This window comes from Leishmania major, chromosome 36 (assembly GCF_000002725.2).
Source record: "Leishmania major strain Friedlin complete genome, chromosome 36".
In the NCBI taxonomy this organism is placed as follows: Eukaryota; Euglenozoa; class Kinetoplastea; order Trypanosomatida; family Trypanosomatidae; genus Leishmania; species Leishmania major.
This window is the reverse complement of record NC_007287.2, coordinates 1010572-1026930: the sequence shown is the minus strand read 5'-3', so window position 1 is coordinate 1026930 and position 16359 is coordinate 1010572. Positions and strand designations below refer to the sequence as shown.

Here is a 16359-nt window from a genome sequence, read left to right as displayed (position 1 = left end):
TGCGCGCGGTAGTGCAGAAAAGAGGGAGGGAGAGAGGTAGGTTCGTAACGCGCGCGAGGGTTACCAGTGCCATTGAGAAGGCACGCAGTGTATCCCCATGCACGACAAAGGGACAAACCATACAGATGGACGCCTAGGGACACACCCACAGACACATACTCCCATACATAACCCACATGAACCTTGTGTTGCACATGACACCGTGTTTTTCGATGTCGGTGCTTCCACTCTTTTCTGTTAGCATTATTCACTACCCAGAAGAAGCGACTCCTCAGCAAGATAAACCACGTTCTACGCTCAGTCCTTTATTTGGACACAGACACCCACAGACAAGGAAGAGCGAGAGCTGGAACCGCTTATCCAGCAAAGTACTCCTCTTCACTTTTGTTTCGCAGCTCATCCATTCTCTGCCATACAGCATGAGTCAAACACTACTCTACCCCCGACCTGTCTCACAGGCCCCCGTTGGCGTGGTGCGAAGCAGCTGCAGACACGTGGTACAAGCCATGCACACCGACTCCGTCGGCTGAGCACGGCCCCTGCTTCCAACTCTGCCCACCCGCCGTGGCGCAGGCTCCCCATCACTAGCAGGCAGTGAGGGCCGGGGGTGGAATACGTTCGACCCCCTTGGACACTTTACCTATCATATGGATGATACAGATGTGCTCACTGTCGCAGCTCGCTCCGACGCCACGCCATCCAGAACCTATCCGCCAACAGCAGCGATGCATCCCTCCGACCTCGTCCTACGTCGTAGGCGCATGACCCTGTCACCAACAGAGGTGGTTCCGCATTTAGGCAGGGATAGAGGGGGTGGGGTGGAGGGGTGCTGCTTGGTCTCCGCTCACAAAGAGTGAGGGCACTGGATCCTGAGATATCACACGCTGAGGTGTCCCACGTCGTCAGAGACGAAGAGAGAAGGGGAGGGAGGGGGGGGGTACAGAGCGAGGATGAGATGGCGGGTTACGTCATGCAACAGCGCTCTTTCCGGCGTTGCACACAGCACCTACAATGCTTATGTACAGACACTCATTAGTGAAGAGAAAATCCCACACTAAAGCAGCACAGACGAGGGGAGGGGGAGCCTTAAATATATATATATATATAGAAGCAAAGCAATACGTGCAACGGGGCGGTGGCGGTGGTGTTGGTGCGGGGCGGCTACTCGTCTTCATAGTAAAGCATAGAGGAGGATAGTGCAGCGTCCACAGTCTTGCAAGCATACCCAGATAGAAGCTCGCGCGGGGGGGGGCAGGTGAACATGACGTCACCCCCGCACGCACGAACGCACGCACACACAGGCATGCAAAAAAAAATGAAAGAAAGGAAAAAGTGATGCACAAGGGACGTATTGGGACAGTAAACGCGGTCCGCCAAAGACACAGGTCACTGTGTCTTTGATTGATACACTGTTTTCTGTTCTTTACAAGCCGTTGTTTACCTCTTCAATGACCCGTCCTCGTGACTCGCTTCGCTCACAGTGGATACATATGTGAGTATGTGCGTGCGTACGTGAGAGTCCCTTCCATTGCTTCCCTCCTACGCGTGCTCTCTTTCGTCTTGGGGTGCTGCCGGAAAGCGTTAACCCATCCATGCACGCACGGACACATCCACGGCGAGCACAGCAACCAAAGGGGGGGGGGGTGGCGTAGGGATAGCGTCTGTTTGCGTGAGTTAGAGGATGTGATAAGAAACAAGCAAAATAAAGATAACGCACAGCGAGGACGAGCGAGTAAAAGACTGAGGATGGCCATTCGGGTCGAAAGCTGTGAGTGAGAACACCGAAAACATCGGCTAAGCACAGAAAAACGGACATTTTCGTGTCAACGGCACGTTGCACCACAAGCAGCTCAACAGTTATGCGCATACATATTCACAGCTCACCTGCCTCTGCTGCACCACGGCGACCTCCACAAACCGGGCCGACCAACACTGCTTGGAGTCGTTCAGCCCCCTGCAGTTCCACTGCATACAGCGCAGGCTAGGCACAGGATTAAGCCCAACACCACCGCAACGAAGCACAAGGAGAACAAAACGCAGCAGGCAGATGCGCATATTTGCCGGATCGTCGGCACAGCTCGGAGTGAGCCCGTCCAATCCTCATCATGGCCGCGAGTCTCTTTGGCACAGCGCCAGCCCAGACTTGTCTGCCGGCACCAGGCGTCCGCAGCCGTACCCGAGGGCAGGCGATGTGCAGGCTCGTGGCGTTCCTACAGAGCGGGCACTCAACCCCGATACCACGCTCGGGTGGCCGGCATCATCAGGAGAAACGGAGACCAGCTGCAAAACCTACTGGAGGACTCTGTGAGCATTGCCTCGGTCGAAAAAGAAAAACGCAACAAAAACAGAAAGTGAACCGGGAAGGTTCAATACTCGGGCAACAGCAGACTTTGTGTTGTCCGTGAAGTCGTTTTGTGCCTGAGCACCTTCACGAACACGCGCGCACCTGGTCCATTGCTTCACTGCCCACTTCCAGATCGCGCGGCTCTTTCAAATCCTCTTCCTTCAGCGCCGTCGTGTGCGGGTGCTTGTCTGGGTAGCGGTATATCAGGTATGGATCCATTGTATTGAGCAGGGCGTCCATGAAGAGGCCGCTGCCGTAGTTGCAGACGTTGTGCGTATGGTGGAAGTCGTGGAAGCGTGCACGGTGCCCATGCAGTAGGCCAAGCTTGCCTAGCCACGTGTCGCTGAAGCAGTAACCGCTATGCACCTCGTATGTCTCCCAGAGGCGCGCCCACATCCACGTAATAAAGAGAGGCCACGCCCGCGCTGACGTGACGAAGCTCGACTTCGATGCTTCCTCGCGCGTGTAGTGGAAAAACATAAACGTGAAGTACGCAGTAGTGGGGATCGCATTTGCGAGAATCCCCTCCAACGGCGTGGCGTATTCTGCAGCGATGCTGATGGTGCCCGTGTACATGTGATGCTTCTTGTGAAACACACGGTACAGCGTGGGGCTCGAGTGCAGCATGCTGTGGACAATGTAGAAGCCCATCTCGTTAATTACGTTGGCGATCAGGAAGTGCGACGTGATGGTGACAAGGCTAATCGGAATTTGCCTCAGGTTGCTACCGCTCATGTAGTTGACTACATCTTCTGGTGCGAAGCCTACAATCGCACTCTCCGGCGGTGGGGCACGCAGAGCGCACGAGTTTGTGTGCACCAGGTACGCATAGAGCACAACTGGAATAATCAGGTAGTGATTGATCGCGGTGTGTAACATGGTGCTGAAGATGAGCGCTGCTGATGGCAGCTGCTGTGGCTTCCGGGGAAGCTTGTACGCCGCCATTCTGCGGCCAAGCGGGGCCAGCAGGGCGTTGTTTCTGAGGCCCTCGATCCCATACTGAGGGTGGATGCTGTCAAAGAAGAGGAAGATGCCATTGAAGAAGGCCCACGGAACGCAGTGGCAGAGCACCGCAAAAACCAGCGTGAAGAGGGCGGGGTCAGAGAGCCGCTGCAGATAGGTGTTCTGCAGAATCAGCCGGTGGTAAAGCGGCTGCACAATAGAAGTGGCAACAATGGCTGTGAAGAAGTCGTGGCGGAGAAGATAAATGACGGTGTGCAGCGCCACTGCAGACCAACCTGGCCGCAGCTTGTGGATGGGTGGGATCTTCATCTGCTTTTTCGCGAGCACCATCGAGTGCCGAGGGATAAGGTGGAGAGAGGGGTGGGAATAACGACAGGAAGGAAAGGGAGAGGGTGTAACGTGGGCCGTCGAACACGACGTGTATGAGAGAGGGGGGGGGCTCGTGGTGGTGATGGCTGAGGCTATGGGAGTCCTGCAGTGGTGAAAATAGAAAAGGCACGCTAGCGAGAGAGGGAATGGGGAACGAGAAGGGACGGGGGAGGGGGCGGGGAGGAGAGATGGATGACGAGCCAGCGAGACCGACTCAGGATCTGTACGCAGAGACAGCTTAACGTGATCAAAGAAGGGGTAGACAAGTGATGCGACAGGGCTGCGTGAGGAGACACATGCGGGGTGCATCCTATCCAAGGAAAAGACATAGGCACCCAAAGCACTGTTCCACTACTGAGAGAGTGCACAAGGACACGGTGGCACCCGCGAGCTGTCGTTTGCACTGCGCATGAGAAAGTGGAGAAGGCGAGGTGCGGTGCACCTACAACAAGCCCTCCTCTTATAGTCACTAATGTGCGCTCGGCGAGAAGTTCATGGGCGTCTGCGGCTTGCTTTGCTTGCTCGCTAGCGTAAGCGAAGAGGGAGGGAGGGAGTTAAACGCAAGTCACATTGAAGGTGTGCGCTTGCGTGTATGTGAACAAAAAGGGGGAGGGGGGAGGGCGGAGAGCTGCAGACGTGTCGCGCAGACGTTTGGACTCAGCAGCGGAAAAAGACACGGCGACAGTGTTGCTGGAGGTAGCAACGGCCGATAGATCGAAAGCATGCGTTTCCTCTTCATAATGCTTCTCTCACGTCAGTCATACACCGCACCTCCGCCGTCAATGTGGCCGGAAGTGTTTGTGAATGGTGCCCTGCTTGTAGTCGGGGAAGCGTCGCGTGCCTCGGCCGAGAACCGGCGTGCTGTTCTGCGGATCATCCTTGCGGTGCGGACGCGTCGGATGGTGGAAGAGCGAGTTGTTGAACACATCGATGAAAGACTGCTTCGCGTACTCGCGCAGCCTCGGCGGAACTAACTGTTGGTGCTGGCGGAGATACCCGACCAGCGGCTTTGCCAGCTTGATGTTCTCCGGCTGGAAAAAGGTGTAGATGTACCCTCTGCCCTGCAGAGAGCCTCCACGACCGCAGCGACCGCACCGGTGCATCCAGGTCTCCATGTCTGTTGGCATGTCGTAATGCACGACGTAGACCACGCCCTGGAAGTCGATTCCGCGACTCAGCAGGTCTGTGCAGATAAGACTGGTCGACACCCCTGTTCGGAACATCTTCAGTACACCTTCCCGCGCCGACGACGAGGCGTGCGAGGTCAGCGTGGTAAAGTTCACCTGCGAAACTAGCTCTTTCATCTTGTCGCACACGTAGGCGACGTTGTGACGTGAGTTGCAGAAGATGAGGGTGCGCTGGTCGGGGTTGAGCTTCCCGGTCTCGTACAGCCACGCGAGCTTCTGCACCTTCTCGGCGCGCCCCACCATAAATACGAGGTGGCACAGATTTGTGCGCGCGGTCAAAAAACCTCCCGTCACGGTGGCAGACAAGGCTGCTACAGGGGGATCGCCGGCGTCCCCTGCGTTTGGCTTGTCGGGAGACGAGGATGACAGTGACGACGCTCGAGCAGAAGGAGCAGCACGACTTAGCTCTGCCGGGGTTTTGAGGTCGACGAGCACAAATCTGTGAGAGGGAAGCAGCATCTTTGTCTTGATCATTTCATAGGCAACGGGTGGAAGCGAGGCCCCCAACAGAAGTCGCTGCGGCCGTTGCACGCCCTTTGGCAGCGCGCCGAGGATGATCTTCATGGGTTCGAAGTGATTCACAGAGACGATATCGTCCACTTCATCCATCACCACTGTCTGCACTCTCCTCAGGGACAGTTTATGCTTGTATAACGCTGGCAGTATGGTTTCTGGGGAGGCGACGAGCACGTCGACGCCGCCCTCCAGCGCTTGCAGGTACTTGCGCTGCTCCTCTGCGCTGGAGGCGCGTACCATGCAGTGGATCCTATAGTCGCAGTGAAGAGAGCGGAACACGGCGGAGACCTGAGAGGCCAGCTGACCATTCGGCACCAGCACCAGCACGCGCGGCTCCGCGACCGAGGATTGTAGCTCTTCCAGCCGCTTCGCACGTCGCTCCTTTGACCGAAGAGCGAGGTCGGTCTCGAGCTCGGACGCGGACGGGTGCGGGAAGCCTGTCATTGGACACACGCGCACCTCGCTGAGGTTTAGTTCGCAGTAGGGGCAGACTTCTCCTTTGTCGATTTTCTCCTGCAGGAAGGTCTCCACTTGCCGCCGGTTCAGGCTGACACCGCCGCCCTCGTCGCCCGCGGCTGCTGCTGCTGCGGCTGGTCGATCATTTATGTCCTTCAGCAGGAGGTGCATAAGAGTTGCGTAGACATAGCAGAGGGTCTTGCCAGTTGCCGTGGGCGCGATACAGAGCACATCGCGGTACTCCAGCATAAGCGGTATGACGGCGGCCTGCACAGGGGTGAGGACGCGGTAGCGCTTGCGCTCCATCAGCTTCTGCAGCTGCGTCCGAAGGATCGACGGCGAGAGCTCGAGCAGGTCCTCAAAGCTCTGTGGGGCACCTCTCGGCAAATCGGCTGGCATCCCTAGGGCATCCACAACTATCACCTTGTACTGCGCCGGCAAGTCCAGCTGCGACGGCGGCGCGACACTCTCGCGGCGGTTTTCGTCATGTGATGCGCTGCCGTCGATGTGAGAGGGTGCGTTGCGCAAAGGGTCGAGCACCGCATGCCGGACTACCTGCTGGATGTGCTGAGACCATGCTGGCGCCGACGCATCCGCGATCCGCCCCTCTCCGCCTGCATCCGTCGAGGGCGCTGACGATGCACCGCGGAGTGGCTGCCAAGCACTGGGGTTTCGCGAGTTGTCTTGCAGTACGGCTTTCAACGGCGGAGCTACAGACTCTCCGAGCATGTCGAACAGCAGGTTCGCCTCTTGGGGGCCACCAGCCGAGCTCGGTGCGCCTGCGGCCCCAAGCGTGGGTGACGGGCCAGTCGACGAGGAAGAAGAGACTGGGTCTCTGTTCGAGTGAATCTGTGCTGGGCCCGAAGTGTTGTGCTGCTGCCGCGCGCATCGCATGCTGCCCAACAGAGGCAATAGGGAAGATTGCCCCCCTCGCAGCACAACGCGTCGGAGGGTCATTGTGGGGCAGGGGGAGGAAGTAGAGGTGGGCAGGCTCGTTGCTCACGCCGCAGGGGATGCGCGAGCGGACACACAATCTGTTGGGTGTGCTCCAAAGACGATGATGATTCAAGGCCGCGTGGAGGGGAGGAGGTGTAGGTGGAGAAGAGTTGGAAGCAGGTGAAGACAGAGTGGAAAAGGAAGGGAAGGGCCTATGAACTAAATTGACAGACATGTTGATCGAAGAACATGGCACGTGATGGTCGGTGCTCGACACACGGCCGCCACGCGCACACAAAAACTCACGCGTACTCGTTTCCCTTTTTCATTTCGTTCAGTGCGTCACCGAGGCCCCTCTTAGAGGGCCTCACGCGGTCCACGACATCAACGCGTCAAAGAAAGGCAGAGGGAAAGCTCGTGGTGCCCTTCCCTGCGAATTTGGCTCATACACTCTGAACCGCAGTAGCGGGAAACGATAGAGTGCGCCGCTGCTCAAAGAGATGTCCAGTGCCACTCCCAGAGGAAGCCCAAAAAACAAACAAACGGCGCTTCCTTCGCAGTGCTCACCGGCGCTCCCCAAGTAGCAGTCGCCGGCGCGCCGCTTCGTACCCCTGCCGCAGTCGCACAAAGTCTGGGTCACGAAAAAGGCTGTCGGGCCCGCCCACCTCCTCTGGTGCTGCCGACGCATTCAGCATCGAACGTGCTGTCAGTGTAGCCGCAAAGAGAGAGCGCGGGACAGGCGTGACGTGTTGCACGAGCGGCACCGCGCACGCCTGGTGAGCGGACAAGAGCGCAGAAATGTGCTTTCCTTGCTGCAGGTAAGGCTCGATATGCCATCCAGTGGCGCGGCGCAGCGCCAGCACCACCTTGGCCTCCGTATGGGACAGCTGAGCCGGCGAGGCGGACGCTGGTGCGACTGCCACTGCTGTGCGTAGAGGCGGAACTCCTGCAGAGGGCTGCCCAGACATGACCCCCGATCCTGCGTCAATGGACAGACGGGAGAGCAATAGGCGCATGCAGCTGACACTCACTGGCACTGGCTGCATCGGAAGACGCAGGGACAACGGGACAGGCGGAGACGGTGGTGCAGTAGCTGCAGTTCTCTCTTCTGCGCTACAAGACTGTGGTTGCTGAGTGCTTGAGCTGGTGAGGCTGTCCGCCATCATCGCGATGCGGGACGCTCGCGGTCCTCCACTGCGGGGTAGTGCGGATTCCACAAACGACGCAGTTGATTGGACTGGCGGCAACGACTTTCCTTCTGTGGCGACACTAGCCGGCACCTTGGGCCGCTGCCGTGCGGGCTGAGTGGAATAGATGAAGAAACTCAGAAGCAGCCCAAACGTACGAACCCCGCGCGGTGCCACTGCCTCCGGAATCGACAGGTAGGCAGAGCTCAGCATGAGAAGCTCACTTGTGATGACGGGAAAGAACGGACGTTCGAGCGTCGTGCCGCCGCAGTAGTGGAGGTACTCGATATGGCTCGCATCAAACAGCACCGCAAAATCGTCGATAGTAGCCCTCTCCGGGATAGCGAAGTGGTTCGCAAAGCGCGCATACAGCTGAGCGTAGTCCTTGGCGAACGCCGTCAGTCGCTCCCGATCCGTATCCCGCGGCATCGTCTACGTGCCAATCAGAGGACTGAAGAGAAGCGGGAGAACGCGCACACGAGCGTAGGGAGGGGAAGTGTGCGGGAGGTCCACAGAGGATGATGAAAAGAGACGGAGGCAGCGCCCTAGAGTGAAACGAGGGCGGCTGAGCACAACGCAAAAGCGCGGTCGACATCGGCCGCTGAGCGGGAGGGTGGGGAGGGGTGGTGGTGGTGGAGCGTGCTGCTTCCCCTTTCTTCACCTCTACCCCCCCCCCCCCCCCCACACACACACACACAAACACACACAGCGTACTTCCGACACCTGCCTGCGTGAAGTACCATGCTGAGAGACGAAGCATCCACGCATCAACTGCATTTATTTCATATGTCGCTATGAGTTCTCTTTTCTTTGGGTTTGACTTGCATCTTAGAACGACGGTCCTCACACGAGGGGATGTCTCTGTCTAAAGCCTTTACGCAAACACACACACACACACCACACACACACACAAACACACACAGCGTACTTCCGACACCTGCCTGCGTGAAGTACCATGCTGAGAGACGAAGCATCCACGCATCAACTGCATTTATTTCATATGTCGCTATGAGTTCTCTTTTCTTTGGGTTTGACTTGCATCTTAGAACGACGGTCCTCACACGAGGGGATGTCTCTGTCTAAAGCCTTTACGCAAACACACACACACACACCACACACACACACACACACACACACCTGTGCACAGGGACACCCTTCTACGCATGCACGCACATAGAAACGGACCCGATTGCACTCTCCCATGTAGGATTAGCCAAGAGGCGCTGTGGCGAAACATTGAAAGGGCGTCAACGCCGCCCTCTGCGTACCTCCTACAATGATGCAGATGTGCAAAAACAACCTTACACACACACACACCTATATATACGTACTCGTCTTCACCCCTTTTTGGCTCGGTACCCCGACTTCCGCACCTCCCAAGCAGCGACCCTCTGATGCCCCGTACACAATGAGTCCAAAACGTACACTCACAGAGAGGGAGGGAGGGGGGGGGGGACGGATAAAACATACACGCGAATCACACATCACACAGACAGGGCGCGCCAGCCTTGTCCCACTGCATACTCGTGCAGATGAGGGATCATGGCGACTGGAGCAGGAAAGATACGTGCACACACACACACACACAGGGAAAAGAGAAACACTGTGGTACGAAGGGGTGTGTGTGAGAAGCAGTACAGCGCAGTGGGAAAGGGACAAGAGCAGGGAGAGGGAAAACGCGATGTGCGCGCACCACATACCCCCCGCGCACCTTCTTAGCACAGATACGTCCGTTCGAATTCTTCTGCGACAGCCGGGTATGCAACACTGGTCCGTGCGCAGCACTGACGAGCCCACTCGAGCAAGGTTTGCATTCGGTGCAGCAGGCGGGGTCTCTTCTCATCGACGTCAGCGCCACCGCCGGTGATGTTGCGTGCGTAGTGCTGGAGAAGCTGCCCTGCTGCTGAGATGGCAATCCGTAGCACCGCACTGGCGCCTAGCTGCACGCTTCCAGGTGCGTTGCAGTACGCCTCAACATAGGCATCTACCCCGCCCGTCACAGCGGTGTTTGGCGGCGGCACAAACGGCAGCTGCAGGAACGCATCCACGGCGTCGCTGGCGTTGCCGCTAACATTAAAAGCATACACATCCGCCATGCGGCACAGCAGCGCAAATGTTTGGTAGTCCTGCGCGTCGACGGCTTCCTCACTCAGATGGCGCGGGACAGCGTTCACAGCCTGCTGCAACTGCGCCGCCCGAGACAGAACGTCCGACACGACGCTGCTGCGCGATGGAAGATGCAGCACCTGAGCGAGAGCTGGCGACATCATCTGCACTGCGCGCCGTAAAGCCCGTTGCTGCAGCTCTGGCCGGCAGAGCTGGCTTGCGAGGAAGGCGACCGCCAGTAGAACGTGAGTAGCCTTCGCCACCTCGCTGCGAGCCGAGGCAGCCTCCGCGACTTGCATGAGTGCCTTTATCAGCTCCTCTGAAAGCGCGCCAGTACCGGCCCGCAGGAGCAGTGCATCTTGCCCGCCCACGGCGTTGCGCGAGCCCAGTAGCCGCGCGCAAATGGTATCCTTCAAGCAGCACTCCACAAACGCCTCCGTCAAACCACTTTTGTGGAAGTAGGCGAAGATCGCCGTCCCTGCAAACACGGTGGCACGAATGCGGCGATCGACGCCCAGCAACACCACGGAGCAGTAGCGGTTCATGTGACGAGCAATGTCGATTGGAGCCTCGAGCGCAGAGTGCAGCCTGCCCTGCAAAAGGCTCTGCGCGCTGAAGCACAACGCCATGTGAAAGCCGTCCACATGGGTGATGTTGTTCTCTAACAGCAGCCGCAGACCTGTCGAGGGAAGCAAGGCGTGGATGAGAAACGATGCCAGACGGCACGCGTTTCCCTGCGTGATGCACACCAGATCCTGCATGTCATCGAGAACTGCACGCTGGAGCGTGCGGAGGCTCTGAACTGGTGTAACCTGCGCCGACTTGTCCACACCGCGAATGCATGACAGTCTTAGCCATAACGCATCTTCCAGAGAGTCCGTCACCCTTTGTGCGAGGCTCAGGATAGTGCGCAGGACAGCTGCCGGGCTTTCACCCGTGCGGCCAGCGAGCAGCACCATCAGTACGGCCTGTCGATATGGGTCTTCTTTTGTCTTTGCTTCGGCGTAGACAGGCTGAAGATCGGACGCGGGCGGCATAGCGTTGCGCTCGGCAGGAGGTGTCGCGGCCATCTTCGCCATTGCATCGCGCACAGACTGAATTCCAATAGCATCCATCACCAGCTGCGCCACATCGTAGCGACCCACCCGCATCGCGACGAAGGCGTGCATCCAGTGGTTCGTCGCGCCGCACGAGCGCGCGATTACGTCCATCAGGTGCGACGCGCTCATGTTCTCTACCTCCTCGAAGCGAATGGGGTCCATGCGCAACACCCGCTCGAGCAGCCGGCTCAGCGACTTGCGCTCCATCACGCGACGGCTGCTGGCTACGTAGGACAGGATGTCGGCCTCGGAGCCGCGCCGCTGCATTGGCTCGATAATCTGCACAATTGATGCCCACAGCACCGTCAAGTCATTCGCCCCGTCTAGCGACGTCTCCGTGACGTATGCGGTGAAGTGCGTGATCCACTGCGCCGGCGCGTACTCCTCGACAATGGCGGCAAAGGCGGCGACGCGGCGGTTCAACTCCGTGGCCAACGAAGAGCCGCTATTGAGTATGTCTACCAGGGAACTGCTAGCGCCGCTGCCGACACCGCCAAATGCGTTCGCGGACGGGGCGGCGGTACCCGTGGAGGACAGGCGACCACTGGCTCCTGCCTTGCCAGCGGCGAGCTCGTTTGCCCCCATGGACAGCGCCTCGTAGTCGTCCGCGACTCGAACATAGAAGGGGTGCCAGGCCGCCTTGAAGAGGGTGTCGACCTGGTCCCGCACGATGCTCGTTTGACGTTGGTGGACGGCGTGTTGGACGTCGAGCAAGATGTCATTCTTCAGTTCTGCCACCACCGCGTCCACGTCCGCGATCCCCGTGAAACCCGAGGCCTCGGCGCCCGGTAGGGTGTCGATCGGGCCGAGATCCACACCAAGCTGAGCGTGGCGGTGCTGCAGCTGCCGCAGCAGACGCTGCTGCGCTTGAGCGTCGAAGCCGAGGTGCTGAGTCATGAACAACTCCACCGACGCGTGGGTCGCCGGGGCGTAGCCCTCGCTCGTGGACTGGCACTTGTTCGCCTGGTGTCGCGCCTCCTCCGCGGCCTTGCGGGAGGCCTCGAAAAGGCCGAACCCGTTGCGCAGGAGCTGCTCAGCGCCTCTTTCAGACACAAGCCTCTGAGCCCGCGCCGTAAGGCTGGCAAGTGAGACACGCACTTCGTCTGTGGGATCACCTGCGGAGGGCATGACGCGCAAGGCTGAGGCGTCGTCGCCGCCAGGGCCGGCACTGCCGAGCCGTCGCGGGGCAAGATCGGAAGTCGAGCTAAACATGGCGATCTGAATCAGAAAAAGGGACGAGACGATGGAGTAAAGGTATGCGGAAAGAGAGGCAGCCTCATCCACCACGTGCGGTGGGGTCTGCACGGGTCACACAAAGCGTCGAAACAGAGGAGTAAAGGCTACGCCCTCCGCCCATGATGACGGACCACGTCCACCTCCGCCACTGAGTGGGGGTGCACGGTGCAAGACAGCCTGGGTACATATGCGGAGTGGCAGCAAAGACCCCTCCTTGGGCACAACGCATGCGCACCTTTACCGGCTCATCGCCAGCCCCATTTTTGTTTTGTGTTGCCGCACCCAAGACGGGTTGCCGCGAGGATAACACCTTCGCGAGCAGGCCACAAACTGACGACAGCATGCGGTGGACAGAAGGAAGACACGTGCGTGTCGGTGTGCTTCTGTGCCACTCCGCTCCTGTTAACAAAGCGCATCCCTAGAAGAACAGGAGAGGCGAGTGGCGACGACAGTCACATGCTCAAGCACCTCTCAGCCCAACGTACCATATTACTTTACAGGTCTCTGTTCACATGTAGCACATGCGTCTTGTAGAAGTGAGGCATCTTTAGGAGTGGCAGTGCGAGAGAGAGATCGGCTGGTGGTCGGGGAGGGCCGTAGATCGCGCAGCTTGCGACATCCACAACCACACCTCCTCTCACAAACACACACACACAAAAACAACCTCCCTGCTCAGATGTCCGAGATGAGGGCCTCCAGCTGCTGCATATCAACCTCCTTCGCGGCCATCACTGACGGTGCCGCGGCACCACCACTTGTTTTTTCTACCTTCCTCTTCTTCCGTACGACAGCTACACTGGACTTAGCCACCGCCGCTGCTGCTGCGCTGGCAGAGGCGTCGCCTCCAGCCTTTCTGCACCCTCTCGCGGCTCCAGCCGAGAATGCGCCGGTGCTGCGGCCGGCCTCAACGCTGACGCCGACCCGCTCAATACGTTCCAGGAGCCCGCACAACGAGCGCACCGCGGGCGATGCCGAGAAGTACGGTAGCCGATGCGCCGCTGTCAGAGAATCGCCAAACGCGATGACACTGATGTACCCGTCAAGGGAGGCGGTGTAGAGGTGGGACGCGTCGTGACTCCAAGCAACATCGGTGATGCTGCGCATGTGCAAGTCGGTGAAGTCGCTGTGGCGAGAGCTGCTGTCTGTGGTGTAGACGATGACAGCATCTGAGGTCCACACGGCAAGTGCCATGAAGTACTCCGCCGGCCCCCAGGCACCGCGGCGCTGACGTGCTGCTTCAAGTGCTGCCAGCTGCGACGGCAGAGCCTCTGCTGTTGCGGCGCTGGCGCTGTGTGGGAGCGCGGATGACAGTGTTGTTGTCGCTTCAGCCGCCGCGCCATGGGTTGCGGCGGTCGAAAGGGCCGTGGGCTGCTGCGAGCATCCTTCCAGCACCTCGTCGGCGTGCAGCGGCTCGAAGAAGCACGGCGCCCACAGTACGCCACGCACTTCGCTGAGCCCGCGCACCCCAAGTCGACAGGCGATCTTATCCGGCGCCCCTCGAGTGTAGACATACACGCAGTGAAGCATGTCATCCAGCGCATCATCGCCAGCATCTCCAATGGTTGTCACAGGCGCGTCGTGGAGGTTTTTACCCCTGGCAGCCTCCGTTCTGTGCGTCGGCGACGAGGTGTCCTGCGGATGGTCTTTCGTTGCCTGCAACGTCGCTTCCGCCTTTTCCTTTGCCTCGATGAGGGCCAGCAGGTTCGCTGTGCTCGGCGCCTGCTGCTGACCAGCCCTCGTCACCTTGCCATACGGCACAGCGAGCAGCAAGCCATCTGGCGACCAACACAAGCGGCGATACGACAGGGCACATGACTCGCCAATGTAGTCCCCCTGGCACTTGCGCTGGCCAGCGAGGTGCATGCGGCGGTGGTGGCCCTCGCTCTTCGGCACGTGCGTGAAGCACAGTAGTGACGGCCCACAACCAAAGGTGTGAAGAAACCGCGTCCACGGATCCCACGCGACCCCGCGGCAAAACTTCGTGTGCAGGTTGGTGAGCTGTAGCACCGGCATGGTGGAGCCTTGCAGATCGTGAATGACAATGCTGCCATCACCAGCTCCGCTCAGCAGGTAGCGGGAATCAGCGGAGAAGCAGATGTCGTATATATCGCTGATGTGCCCGGTCAGGTGGCGGTATGCCTTCCATTCCTCTACGTCGCCGTCCGAGTCGCCAGACGCCCCTTGTAGGCCACTGCAGCAGCTACCTTCGTCACTCGCTTCTGCTGCGGCCGCTGATCCACCGGCAGGGTCGCGCCACCACAGGCACACTTTGCCGTCACAGTGTGCGCTTGCTATCATCTCTCCTTGCGGCGACCACCGCGCTGTGAGTGGCATCCAGGAGGTGTGCATGCGGCACAGGTGGCGGCAGCACGCCAGCATGTCGTTTGCGGTGTTCTCTAGCCAAGCGTCGACCGCTTTGACGCGCACTTCCCACAGGCGAATGTTGCCATCGCCACCGGTGGTGACGATGCGATGGCAACGAGGGTTGTAGTCGACGCTCGTAATGCCCTCCGTCACGCTGCTCTGCAGGCCCAGCAGCTCCGCTTCCTCGTTGCGTTCATTGAAGTGCCACAGGATCTCAATGGTCCGCACGCGCAGCGGCTGATGGGGAGCGCAGCACGCTTCTCCGTCGAGGCCGGCCCCTTCCACGTGCGCGCCCGTTCTCGCCTCTTCCTTTTCTGTATTGTGGGAGCCCATGCCTACCCGTATGCGCGTTAGTGAAGCAGGTGTGCGATGGAAAATGTATGTGGATGCGTGTGTGCGCGTAGGACAGAGTTTCTATCCGAAAAAGAAATAGTAAAGAGACACTGAAACAGTCTCTTCTGTGTGGGTGTCGCAGTATCTGTTTCTGTGCGCCTTGATGGTCCCGCTCGCGCTCTTCGTTGGCGAGACGTTGGCGTACGTGAGGATCGATGCCCGACTCGCGCAGACACAGTCGCAAACTTGTCACCCGCGTATCGGTGTGCGTGTGCACTCTATGAATGGCGCTTGTCCCACCTGACGTGCATGTATGATGCTGCACACCGATGGATGGGGTTGAGGGGTTGAGAGAGGAGGGCAAGGAGTAGATGGGTGCGCACACACGCAAAAGAGAGAGTTGATAGGCACACACAAAACACGAAGGAAAGTCGTGGTGACGGTGGCGGAGACCACATATAGCGGGGAGAGAGGACTGGGGAGTCAGTAACACGGTGCAGTGCGAGGATACCACTATGGCCTTCGTTTGGACTCCAGTGACACGCACTTCTGCACGCGGCCATCCCTTCGTCCCCGCCTTGCCCTTCCTGGATGCGTCGGCTGTGTGGATTGTCCACGGCACAGATCGCATTTTTTTGCAAAGGGCGAGAGAGTAGAAGGGAGAAAAATTCGCCGAGCACAACAGCTGTGCAGCGCGCCTCTGTTTTCGTTGCCCCAGCCAGCACAGGCTCGATAAACGCGCGCGTGTTTGTATGCTGTTCCGCCTTCTTTGACATGCAGCGCTGCAGCGTAAAATACCCACACAAGGGCGCTCGCGCAGAGAGGGAACAGGGAAAAACAGTGCCAGAAGCGAGGGAGAAAGAAGAGGGAGGGGGCTTACAGAACACATGCGCACACGCGGGTACCCAACAGCGAAAGACCCACACACCTAGACACACCTGTCCGCGACCGCTAACATCATGCGTGTAGTTGGCAAACGGATGCAATGCGCAGGTATTGGCAGAGGCCCGTATGCTCATGGACAGAGAGGGGGAGAAGAGGGCAGGGGCGAGATAGTTTAGCGGTCACCGACACAACACCGCACTACCTACCGTCGCTCTTACCCTTGGCTCGAGGGCATGAGATGCGTGCCGCAGAGATGCAGGTATACGCACATCCATTCATTGTCTCTGCCCTCCCTCCGTGGAGCTGCCTTCTCGACACGCACCGCGGCCCTCGGTTCTGTTGCTGCCGTCAGAATACTGCGGTAGGAAACAAAACAA

The 16359-nt window shown here is 58.9% G+C and overlaps 5 protein-coding genes across 5 annotated transcripts; all 5 read right to left on the bottom strand.

The window, feature by feature from the left end:
- Positions 1–2428: 2428 nt before the first annotated feature.
- LMJF_36_2540 (putative C-4 sterol methyl oxidase) lies at positions 2429–3637 on the bottom strand (the record flags this gene model as incomplete). The annotated part of the gene is made up of 1 exon (XM_001686779.1): positions 2429–3637. The coding sequence occupies one exon, from the start codon at positions 3635–3637 to the stop codon at positions 2429–2431; it is 1209 nt and encodes a 402-aa protein (XP_001686831.1).
- Positions 3638–4455: 818 nt separating this feature from the next.
- Positions 4456–6564, bottom strand: LMJF_36_2530 (putative DEAD/DEAH box helicase; the record flags this gene model as incomplete). Its single annotated transcript, XM_001686778.1, has 1 exon — positions 4456–6564. The coding sequence occupies one exon, from the start codon at positions 6562–6564 to the stop codon at positions 4456–4458; it is 2109 nt and encodes a 702-aa protein (XP_001686830.1).
- A 770-nt stretch (positions 6565–7334) lies between these two features.
- Positions 7335–8387, bottom strand: LMJF_36_2520 (conserved hypothetical protein; the record flags this gene model as incomplete). The annotated part of the gene is made up of 1 exon (XM_001686777.1): positions 7335–8387. One exon carries the CDS (start codon positions 8385–8387, stop codon positions 7335–7337), a length of 1053 nt encoding a protein of 350 aa, XP_001686829.1.
- Positions 8388–9673: 1286 nt separating this feature from the next.
- On the bottom strand, positions 9674–12376 carry LMJF_36_2510 (putative nucleoporin interacting component (NUP93); the record flags this gene model as incomplete). The annotated part of the gene is made up of 1 exon (XM_001686776.1): positions 9674–12376. One exon carries the CDS (start codon positions 12374–12376, stop codon positions 9674–9676), a length of 2703 nt encoding a protein of 900 aa, XP_001686828.1.
- Positions 12377–13072: 696 nt separating this feature from the next.
- Positions 13073–15097, bottom strand: LMJF_36_2500 (chromatin assembly factor 1 subunit b-like protein; the record flags this gene model as incomplete). The annotated part of the gene is made up of 1 exon (XM_001686775.1): positions 13073–15097. The coding sequence occupies one exon, from the start codon at positions 15095–15097 to the stop codon at positions 13073–13075; it is 2025 nt and encodes a 674-aa protein (XP_001686827.1).
- Between the last annotated feature and the right edge of the window lie 1262 nt (positions 15098–16359).